General features: G+C 32.7%; 1 protein-coding gene across 1 annotated transcript; it reads left to right on the plus strand.

Moving 5' to 3' along the window:
• Window positions 1-2,827: 2,827 nt before the first annotated feature.
• Window positions 2,828-11,896, plus strand: LOC140451408 (cathepsin L-like proteinase). Its single transcript, XM_072545197.1, has 5 exons — window positions 2,828-2,968; window positions 4,056-4,149; window positions 8,168-8,506; window positions 8,654-8,933; window positions 11,568-11,896. Exons 2-5 carry the CDS (start codon window positions 4,066-4,068, stop codon window positions 11,813-11,815), a joined length of 951 nt encoding a protein of 316 aa, XP_072401298.1. The 5' UTR covers window positions 2,828-2,968; window positions 4,056-4,065; the 3' UTR covers window positions 11,816-11,896.
• Window positions 11,897-12,750: the final 854 nt, after the last annotated feature.

The raw sequence follows: 12,750 nt of genomic DNA on the forward strand, positions 1-12,750 counted from the left end.
AAAGTTTTATTATATTTTACTCCTTTTGTTGGCATTTTGTTATTTCTACTAGTCCTCCTCTCTCGTCTAAGTTCTTCCATACTTTCTTGGTCATCTCCGTTTGGCAACGTTTCCAAAAAACTTTCTTTTGTTTGTCTAGGTCTTACAGGACCTCGTTCATCACAAAAATCAGTTAAAAAGAACCAATATTTTACGAATTAAATAAGTAAAATAGAAAAATGTAAAAATAGTAATATTTTAAGAGCCTGTTGCATCGCAAATTTGATAAAACTTAAGTACACTCAATTTAAATACGGGGAAATTCGGGACACAATTCATCAATCTTTCACAATAAATGTAGTGAACACAAGTATTGTCTACCGTGTGTTATCTCAACTATTTACAAACAAAACCTCATTGTATAAATAGTTTTAAAGTGTAATATTGATATTTTAAAATATAATTGTTGCGTATGAATGACTTTCAATAATGATTTTACGTTTGTTTATTATATTTTCTAGAATCATTTAAGAAAGAATGCATTTTTATTCATTTACCAATGAAAAGTAAATGTTAGAAATTTCCGAAGACGAATAAATAGCATCTATCGAGCCCAATTAATACAAAGTTATTAAATACATACATACTATACAACAAAGACTAGTAATTAAACTGTTTTCTCGACACACCAAGATGGAGGAGTGATCATTACTTCCAGTCTCTGTTTGCGGTGTTGCCAGCTAACATTTTCTGTCCTCATTATGAATATACATATATATATATATATATATATATATATATATATATATATATATATATATATATATATATATATATATATATTTCTTATAAGTAAAATGTAATGGCATTTTACTGTTTTCGCTGTACTGTTTTGTTTTGCTGTTTTCGCAAAACAGGAAAACAAAAAACAAAATAGGTATATCGATGAAAGGCAACCGTATATACGTATTTCTGACTATTGGTGGTCTTTAGTACAGTGCAGCCAAGTTAGAAAAGGAGCATGTTAACTTGGGAAAGGATCACTACAGGAGCAATGCTACCAATTTGTGGCATCAGAGTTAGACGACCCTGATGTTTCCAGGGCAACCATGCCGGTCTGCTAAGGTTCAACCTTTCTGCTCCATGCGTTAGAACCAAAAGTACATTAACCAAAAACCTTCCTTTTTAAGCACATGGGAATATCTGAGCTAAAGACTTCCTTCAGTTTTCCGTAAGCTGCCCATATTGGCCCTATTCTCCTGTTTAACTCTGTTGTTTGTCTCGTGGCCCAGATACTTATAGATATAAAGTTGTTCAATTTGTGTGCCATTAAATGTTAAAATGTTTTTGGCCAGTACAAGGTTGGTGATGTATTCTGTTTTGTGAAAGTTAATTTTAGAACCAACTCGCGTATTTTAAAGAACTTGACAGGCATGATCTACCCAATCTGCAATAAGTACTATGTCGTCTGCAAATTTCATGTTGTTCAAAAACCCCCCATTTATGTTGACTCCAATATTTTTCCAATTATTGTTTCTCCATAACGCTCTGTAATAAAGCGGTGAATGGTTTAGGAGGGATGGTGGCTCATTGCCTAATATCCTTATCCAAGGGAAATGTGTTTGTGTCGTCGTAGTACATTCTCTCTGCAGCTGTGGTATAGATTTCGAAGAAGAGTTGTGTACCTATGATCAATACTGCACTGGTAAGAGATCTCAATATAGAGCTATGCTGAAATCAAATACTTTTTCAAAGTCTACAAATATTGATATGAATGGCTTGTTGTATTCTATAACTTTTTCTATCCAGGATTTTATTACTTGTTGGTGGTCATTCATTTCAAAGCCACTCCTTTGCATTAGTGGTTGGTGAAAATCTAGTTTAGGTCCTGGTCTGTTTGTAGTTATTCTCATAAAGAGCTCATATATATGATATAACAAGGTGGTAGGTCTGTAGTTTCCAATTTCTGTTACATCTTCTTTTTTACGCAATATTATCATAATACCACTATCCCCTTTTCTGGTGAAATTCTTTCAAAGAGGGGGGCATTATCTAAGCTTTTATGATGCATTTAACCCTGAAGTTTCCTAGTTTTATCACTTCAGTTGCAATGCCACCATTCTTCATACCTTTCAACGTTGATTAATTTCCTCCTCGGCTATATTTTTAAACTCCTCTGATCCTTGATTTTATATTGCTGGGATTGTTACATCTGGAATGGAGAAAGGAGAAGATAGCCTTTAGAAATTTAAAAGAAAAATAATGAGAACGATACTGGGCTCCAATATAACAAGACAGAGAGAAAAAAGAATGAAAACGAATGATGAAATTAAAGAAGACTTAAAGAAAGAAAATATAGTCAGATAGATAAAATTTCTTCGTTTAGAATGGATAAGATATATACAGGGTGCCTAAACTCAGATATGCTGAGAAGGATAACTAACTGGAGAACATTATGGCCAAGATGTAGAGGAAGATATGGATGATCTAGAAGATATAAGAACAATAAATATTAAAGACTGGAAAGTTTACGGCAAGGATAGGAAGAAATGAAAAAGAGTCACGACATCAACAAAGACACACAGCAAGCAATCTTGGAGGAATACGTCACCTCATCCAAGAATAGGATTTTAAACGCCATGGCATTAGCTATGATCGTAATGCTTAATGAATGAATGAACTCATTCAGAAATATATCAGGAGTATAATTACCCCAAAATAACGTACATATACTTTAACTATTAACTTTTATTAGCTTCGATTCCGTTTGATATAAAATATACATTTAAATGAAAAAATAAAAATGTAAATACTATCTCAAAGGTCGATCGTCTACATAGATCCTCAATCAAGTATTCTTCAATCAAACAATTAAGTCATCAATCAATACAATGAAATCTAATCTGATGGGATCTTCAAAAAATTGTATATAATAGTTGAAATTTGCCAGAACACTCATAGAATTTTTGTAGTGCTTGTCAAGAATAAGGTAAGTGTTTCATTCACTATATATATAATATACGCTCCCAAAGAAGTTGAAGCTGTTTTCACTTGAAAATCCTTTTTGTCTGGGGGATCATCCCATTCTGGGTTTGGTTGTAAAGTTTCTGGTGTGACTTAGCTGTTTCCACTACTGTTTTCCTGTTTTTAAGTTTGCATATTTTCTCTTTTACTTCTGTATAGGTCAATTCTTCTTCTTTATCTTGTTCTGTGTTCTTTATTGTTTCTACTTCTTCTTCTCTATCCGGTTCTTGATATATTTCTTCCAAATGCTTCTTCCATTTTTCTGCTTTTATAGCTAGCTATACATGCACTATCGTTTCTCGATAAAATTACTTTAGATTTAGTTTCTTTAGAACCAAGAAGCTAAAGATAAAATTATTAATATTGCAAGTTTTTTGTTTACTAAAGACACAGAAGTGTACTTACATTAAAATCTGGTCAGTAAGACCAATTATCAATTTGTTTCTAACTTAAATTACTAATGAAATCTTAAAATTAGGTGTCTACTCACTAGTATCTTTTCTATTATTTCTAATAACTAGCATTAAATTTAGCATGCATACTCGCACAACACTTTACTCTGCTTTTCACTCACTCATTATACCAGTTCAAAAGGCTTTGTTCTTTTGAGCCTTCTTTCTAGGTTCGTATTGTCGAGGAGCTGGATAGCCTCGACGTTTACATGATGATGGAGTCGTTGTTCATGGCTTCCTGCAAATTTCTTGATTATCTGATTGACGTCTTTCATCTTGAGGTCCCGGTGAAGGTCGTTGTTCCTAACGTACCAAGGCGCATCTACGATGTTCCTCAGTACTTTATTCTGGAATATCTGGATTACTTTGATGTTACTAGGCTTGGCACAGCCCCAGAGTTGGCAGCCATAGGTCCATACTGGTCTCAGTATTTGTTTATAGATTAGGAGTTTATTATTTATGGATAGAGAGGATTGCAAATATTGCAAGTGAAATATTGTTAATACCTTTCTCTTCCTCGTGGACCTTGCCACTTTTTGTTTTGTTATATTTTTTATACAGCTTAAATATTTTTAATAATGTTTATTATTTAAATTTCAGAAAAGGCATAATGAAAGTGTCCGTTGTTTTTGCTTGTCTTATTGTGGCAATCGCTGCTGAATTAAATGATTACGATCACTGGGTTTCTTTCAAGGTAAGAATATTCTTTTATAGTAACAATAATTATCGTATTGTTCGAATTTCTTTAGATACTTAAATATAAGTCTTGACCGGAAAAAATACTCAAAGGCCAAATACAACAAAATATGAGAGTTTCATCAACCATTTTTGAAGAAACTAAACGAAGACAAAAAAATCTTAAACCAAGTGTTATAAGGAAAAAATATTCAAAGGCCAAATACAACAAAATGTGAGAGTTTCAATAACTATTTTTGAAGAAATTAAACGCAGACAAAAAAATAAAATAATTCAAAAAATGAATGATATAAGACTCAGAAAAGAAATGTGGAATGGATACCGCTAAATCTTAAAAAACGAGGACGATCCAAAATATATTGAAGAGAAGGAATAACCAACGCAATGAGTTAAAGAGACCTTAGGGAATTCGAACTTTCGTAGCTTAATGTTTTTTGTTATTTTATTTAGTCATATTTACGAGATAATGATTGGATAGACGTACGCACTAATCAATCTCTCGTTTTTTATATTAAAGTTATTACCTACCAGAACAGTACTTTCTGGTGTTAAAACAATACTTATCAGATACTTTAAAATCACTCACGAGGAACCATTTTCTGATTTGAGATAGATTAGAGCTAGTGTCCCACAATAAAATGAGCTTGGACGAGTTCTTTATATTTTATACCCTAGATATAGGTACCCCTGCACTAAATCAAGCCATTATTGCCACATTTAAAGATAAAGTCGCTACCCAAGAAAGATGGTTCGATTTTAAATTGGTCAACTAGTATACTTCAAAGCTATTATTCTTCCTCTTTCTATAATTACTAAACTTATGGGAGCGTCTAATGGCAGGTTTCTCAAATACCTCTGCTTTCATACGAAATTTTTTTTTGTCACTGAATTGTTTTTTGGTACTTCTTTGTGGTTGATTTATTAATTAATTGAATGATTATATACCTGTATAGTAAAAATTAGTCAATACTCACAATCTTTAGTAGTTTTTATTATTTAATGGTAGTAAATTTTGAGAAAAAAATTTTTTTACGGTATGCAACAGGAAATATGGCGCTTTATAAAAGGTCAAAAAACGGAGGTAAACAAACTAATAGAACCAAAACACATAGAAAAGGATACGTGGATGGACTACCTAAATAAGCTCTATGCAGAGGAAGAACAAATGACGCTAGCACCGGAAAAACGAAAAATTACCACAATGAAGAACTTAATAGAAATGTACAGGAAGTTCGGAAGATACTTGAAAACCTGAAGAATAGAAAGGCAGCAGGTACAGACGGGATACCAAATGAATTACTGAAATATTTTGGAGCAGCAATGATGGAACAATTAACAACATTAATTAATAAAATTATAAAACACAATAATATACCGGAAGAATGGAGAACGGGCGAACTAATTCTACTATTCAAAAAAGGAGATTAAAAAACAGCCAGAAAACTACAGAGGTATAAACTATGCCAAAAATTACATCTAAAATTTTACAACTGCTAATAAACCAGAAGAAAAGTATAGTAGATGAACAACAGGGTTTTCGTAATGAAAGATCGTGTACAGATACAATATCCGTTATAAAGCAAATTACTGAGAAATTGCTAGAGTATAATAGACCAACATTTCTGTGTCTGATTAACCAAAAGAAAACGTCTGACAGAGTAAGATTCAAAGATTTAATCTATCTTCTGTATAATAGAGAAGTTCTCCTAAATATTATAAAAACTATCGACAACATCTACCAAAACAACAAAATGAAAGTCAGAATAGATAGACAACTTACAGAACCTATGGGAATAGGCAGCGGAATAAGACAAGGGAATTCACTGAGCCCCATGATCTTCGATTTGATCATGGATGAAATCATTAAAAGCGTTAACAAAGGAAGAGGATACATACAGAATGGGAAACAAAGAAATAAAAATACTTTGTTACGCAGACGACGCACTATTCATAGTCTAAGATGAAGATAGTCTGCAAAGACTGGTCCACAGTTTTAACATAAGAGCAAAAGAATTTAATATGACAATATCATCTTAGAACATTAAAACAATAGTAGTCAGTAAAGAACCAACCAGATGTAAAATAGAAATTGATGGCATCAGTATTAAATAAGTAATGGAAATAAAATACTCAGAAATTACATTGTCTATCTATTGAGATCTATATGGACAAAGAAGTGACAGATTAAGTACAAAAAGGAAATGAACTGGCAGGATGTCTTAATAATACTATATGGCGAAACAGACACATTAACACTGAGATGAAGTCAAGAATTTATAAACGCCAATAATGACATGCCTCAGAAACAAGACCCGACACAGTCACAACGCAAAAGCTACCGAAAACGGCAGAGATGAGAGTACTGAGAAGAATTACAGTAAATACGCTGATAGATCGAAAGAAAAGTGAAGACATTAGAAGAAAATGTAGCGTACAGTGCATAAATAAATGAATACAACATAAAAAAAGAATGAAATAACCAGACAAGCAAAATGGAGGAGACCCATGTGGACAAAATAGCAAGAGATGAGTTACCAATCGGCAGACGAAGGATCGGACGACCACGCAAAAGATGGAGCAACAACCTTCCAACAAGGTTTAAATCCTCCAATGAACAAGCAGAATTGCTTACAAAGAGGAAGAAGATGATGAAGAAGAAATTTTGGGCTATCAGTTTCAAGGCTTGCAATATTTTCCCCATCATTAGTGCCCCATTGCTTTAGTCGTATTGTATTAAAACCTACAAGATATCAGATACAGGAAAGCTCTATAAACTAAGGTAATCCTGAAAACTAAATTATAGACAAACGTCCGAAAATATAGATATAAAGAGAGGAGTAAGACAGGGCTGTGTTCTGTCACCATTACTGTTTAACGTGTACAGTGAAGCCTTATTCCAGGAAGCGATAGTGGATCTGGGTGATGGAATCTCTGTCAACAGAAGAATAGTAAATAAAATAAGATTCGCTGATGACACCGTTATAATAGCAGACACCCTGAAATCGCTACAAGAATTGGTAAATAGAATTAACGATTATTGCATTAGATACGGACTAAAAATAAATAAGAGAAAAACTAAATTTATGATTGTCTCAAAAACGCAACATGGAAATGAAAGATTAATGATAGAGCAAACCCAAATAGAAAAAGTAGAGACATACAAATATCTGGGAACCTGGGTTGATGACAAAAATGACCAAAGCAGAGAAATCAAAATCCGAATTGAAACTGCAAGGCAAGCATTTGAGAAAATGAAGACAATGCTTACCAACAGAGACCTTCAGTTGCATCTCAGATTGAGGGCTCTAAGATGTTACATATTTTCTATCTTACTATATGGAACGAAAGCTTGGACATTGAAGAAACAACACATAAGAAAAATAGAAGCGTTCGAAATGTGGTGTTACAGAAGAATATTAAAAATTCAGTGGGTTCAAAGGACTACCAATGCTGAGGTACTACGACGTCTAAATAAGGAGTTAGAAATTATGAACAGCATAAAAAGAAGAAAACTAGAGTATTTGGGTCACATAACCAGGGGAGAAAAATATGAGCTGCTGAGAATTATTATGCAAGGAAGGATCCAAGGAAGAAGAAGTATAGGAAGAAGACGCATCTCCTGGCTGAGGAACCTTAGAGAATGGTTTAACTGTAGTTCACTACAACTTTTCAGAGCAGCAGCCAACAAAGTGACCATAGCCGTTATGATATACAACCTCCGATAGGAGATGGAACTTTAAGAAGAAAGAAGCAAACTAAATGCTGAAAACCACCTTCTTCCCCAAAAAATCCATGTACTCAAACCCCGGAATGTACAACTTTTTTATTTAAATATATTATTATGTAAATATGTAGCGAGATGTTATTTTTTCATATGTTTATAATTTTTATAGCTGTTATGTCAGGATAACACGATGCACATACATGAAAATACGATTTATGAAAATTTCAATAGCCTTTTGCCCTCTATGGGAGGTTATGAATTATATTATACCTATTTTCGCTTTCATTTTTAGGCTAAACATTCAAAGCAATATAAAATCACAGAAGAAAAACTAAGATTCCAAATTTTCCAAGACAACCTTCGCGAAATCGAAGAACACAATGCAAGATACGCTAAAGGAGAGGTAGGATGGTTCAAGGGTATCACTCCATTCGCCGATTGGACAAAAGAAGAATTCAAGGAACTCTTAACACGTCAAGCTGCTTCCAGACCTAAGCTTAACGAAAGTTTGGGGGTTTACGTCGCCGATCCAAATGTTAAGTTAGCATCTTCTGTTGATTGGAGAAGCCAAGGTGCGGTATTGCCTGTAAGAGACCAGGCTAGCTGTGGATCATGCTGGGCATTCAGTACCGTAAGTATTTTATAAAGCAGTAAATGAGATAGGTATACTGAGCTAAATGCTGCAGCGCAAAGTTCGTGTAAACAGATGAACCTATAGATGCATTATTATGCTTATTTTTAAATTAAATATAATTTAAACAATACTTATTCATTTTAGGCTGCTGCTTTGGAGGGACAACTAGCAATTCACAAAAACCAAAAAATTCCATTGAGTCCACAGAATCTCGTGGATTGCTCTACCGAAAATTACGGTTGTAGTGGTGGAGACCAAGTGCTGGGTTTTAAATTTATTAAATCAAACGGAATTAGCTCTGATGCTGATTACCCCTACGTAGGAGTTGACCAGAGATGTCAAAAGAATGTTGCAAAAACTGTTAGTACTATCTCCGGATACAAACATCTAAATGCAAAGGAAAGCGATTTGATTTCTGCTATTGGTAAGTATATATAATTAGGAGTTTTTAGTGCGGCATCGGTCAATAATTCAAATTCAAAGTCAATATTCAAAAAACTTATTTAAAAAAATTGAAGGCAATGATATTCTCCATACTTGGAAAATATGTGGAATTATACAGGGAGATTAATACTACGTGTTATAGCAAACATACAATTTTTTTAATGGGACACCTTATCTTTTTTTAAATTTGTATTCTTCTCATAATTCTTTTAAATTAAGTTTTATTTAAAAGACTTCATTGACAAAAATTTGTATACAGGGTGAACTTCTTCTTCTTCTTCTTCTTTCAGTACCCTGTCCGATTATCGAACGTTGGCGATCATATTGGCAATAATAACTTTGTTTACGACGGCTCTAAATAAATTAGCGGTGGTCTCTTGATACCAATCTCGGACATTACGGAGCCAGGATGTTCTTCGTCGGTCTGGGCCTCTCCTTCCGGCGATCTTACCCTGTATTATAAGGTGTAGAAGGTTATACCTCTCTGGATGTCTCATTACATGACCGAAATATTGTAACTTTCGAATTTTTATCGTTTTTGTTATTTCTGTGCTCATTTTCATTCGATGTAAAACTATTTCATTTCTTATTCGATCAACCCAACTTATCGTCAATACTCGTCGATAAATCCACATCTCAAAGGCCTCTAATTTTTTCATTAATATCTCTGTAAGGGTCCAGCTCTCCATACCATACAGCAATGTGGAGAATATGTAGCAGCGTATTAATCTGACTTTAAGGTTTAACGTAATATCTCTATTAATTGGAATTTTCTTTAATTTATAGAAGACGGCTCTGGCTTTTTCAATGCGTATTCTTATTTCTTTATTTATATCCCAGTTATCGTTAACGTTGGCACCCAAGTAGGTAATATTGTAGACTCTTTTAACTCTGATGTTAGTTGGTTGTAACTCCGTTTTGCTGACAACCATAAGTTTTGTCTTAGAAGTATTAAGTTTTAGCCCATATTCATCACATGCTTCGGTTACCCTGTTTATAAGTCGTTGCAGGTCTTCTTCATTGGAGGCAATAAGTACCGTGTCGTCTGCATATCTGAGATTGTTGACATTAATTCCGTTGATTTTAATGCCTGTATCTTCAACTAAAGCTTCTTTGAAAATAAATTCGGAGTAGATATTAAAAAGTAGAGGCGATAGAATACATCCCTGCCTTACTCCACGTCGTATTTCCACTGCTTCCGTCGTGTTGTGTCCAGCTCGTATGTTTGCACATTGATGCCAATACAAATTTTTGATAATACGGAAGTCTCAGTCATCAATTCCCACCTGTTGCAAGATACCTATAAGTTTGTCATGGTTTACTCGGTCAAAGGCTTTTTCGAAGTCGATAAAACACATATATACTGATTGTTCTATATCCCTATATCTTTGAACCATGACCTGCAAACTGAAAAGTGCTTCTCTGGTTCCGAGGTTGTTTCTGAAACCAAATTGTGTTTCACTTAGTTGTAGTTCATAAGGTGAACTACAAAACAAATTTTTTTCTCAATTTCATCACCTTATATGTATTTAATTTTTTATAAATATGGTATTTATGATACTCTTTCATTTTTATATAGCATTCCCTATAACTAAACTCATAACTTTCCAAGATATTTTTAATTTTCTTTAAATTTGGGAAATACATTCAATTTTTGTGAGTAGAAATAAGTATTGGGTATTGAGTAATAATATAACAATATTATTTTTATTCAACAAGTAACTAATAGAAAATATAAACCATAATAATATGCAATGAATGTATAAATAAATGTGATATTATGGAAAAATCATATTTCTTTAACACTTTCGCTGCGCATGACTCCGATCGGAGTCAAAATGGTCCTTTGCTAGGTGCGCATGACTCCGATCGGGATAACTCGTTGATTTTTAAGACGGTATACTTTACTTAGTACGACGCCGATATTAGTTAACGTTTGTCAGGGTATGAATGATGACTTAAAGTGTCAAAAATTTTTAGCAGTTCTTTGCTGTGTTAGTTTCGTGATTTAAAATGGCGGAAAGTATGCCGGGTTCTTTAAAGAGTGAAAAACATGAAATATGACTATAAGACCTATAAATATAAGACTTTCAAATGTTAAGAAATGTGGCTCGGTCATTTAAATATCGGTTACAAACTTGTATAGACGTTGAAGGTGGACATTTTGAACATTTACTTTAGACTTATTTCCTTAATATCCGATTAATTGTTACATTTATTACATATTATTATGTTTTATATTTTTTGTTAACTACTTATCAAATAAAAATAATTTTGTTATATTATCACTCAATACTCAATACTTATTTCTACTCACAAAAATTGAATGTATTTCCGAAATTTCAGAAAAACTGAAAATATCTCGGAAAATACCAAGTTATAGGGCAGGCTTTATAAAAATAAAAGGGTATCATAAATACAATATTTCTAAAAAATAAAATACAGGGTGATCCATTTAAAAAAATTGAGAAAATCGTAATTTCATTTTATAGTTTACCCTGTATACAAATTTTAGTCAATGATAACAAATACTTCAGAATGCATTATGCATTATGTATAATATTTTTCTTTATATAAATTACGAGGTTTTTCAACTATTTTTACATTTTTTTAGCTTCTGTGGGACCAATCTCTGTCTCTGCCGATGCAACTATTTGGTCATTATATGCAGGTGGTCTTTTCGATGAAAGAGATTGTGGAAGCAATATCAATCATGCCATACTTGCTGCAGGTTACACCGATGAATACATTTTGATCAAAAATTCTTGGGGTGAAAGCTGGGGAGAAAATGGATATATGAAGCTCGCTAGAGGACATAATCTTTGCCAAATTAACGAAGACAATTCTTATCCCATTTTGTAAATTTCAAATGTGATATTATCGTGTAAATATGACCGGGAAAATATCGATTTAGATAAAATTTAATAAATATTTCAAGATATATCGAAAGCATTTTATTTTCTAATAGCTTCTTGTCCATTAAATAATCTGTACCTCGGAAGGATACAACACTATGTCCATTTTCATAACTTTACAGGAGAGCAGTTTTAAACTTTTTCTCGCAAAAAAGAGTTATTGCTGCAGCTATTTATCGAGATATTAAAACAATATTGAAACAGAACATTCTATCTATTGTTATCTACAGAATACATTTGTTATAATTAAAAAACAATTTTTTTTTCGGTGTTTTTAACCGTTTTGATGGCCATAGTGTTGTATCCCTCTAATAAAATTATTATAGTGTAAGACTTAGTTTGGGGTATTCCACAACAACTACAATACTATATGACTTACAAAATTTATTTACCCATACAATTCCCCTTTACAAATACAAATAATACATCTATGTATTTAACCAAAATGGTATTTTACGTACAAACCACTCAGCATCCACAAGTAAGTCTCCTTCTGGATAGTCACTATTAGTATTACTACTATGATTTAAGGTTTTAAAAAAATCATGGCAAAATTTAGGAACAGATGGCAGTAATGGTAATAGATCATTATACTTTTATTGTGATATAGGTATTTAACTTTGTGATACCAGTTGCAAATCTTCTAGTCAATCTCATGGTTTTCATCATGAAAATAACTTTTTAAAAACAGAGTTCACATGCTGTTTTGTTTTACTTACAGTTAAACACAGTTTAACAGAAGCACTTGTTGTTTGTTAATATCTCTTTTTATATTACGTTTTATTATGTTTTTATTATGTTTCAACATCATACAAAGACCTAAAATTTTTAAAATTTTCTAGTTCCATATTATGTAAAGTATATATATTTCATTGAGGTTTG

This window comes from Diabrotica undecimpunctata, chromosome 9 (genome assembly GCF_040954645.1).
Source record: "Diabrotica undecimpunctata isolate CICGRU chromosome 9, icDiaUnde3, whole genome shotgun sequence".
In the NCBI taxonomy this organism is placed as follows: Eukaryota; Metazoa; Arthropoda; class Insecta; order Coleoptera; family Chrysomelidae; genus Diabrotica; species Diabrotica undecimpunctata.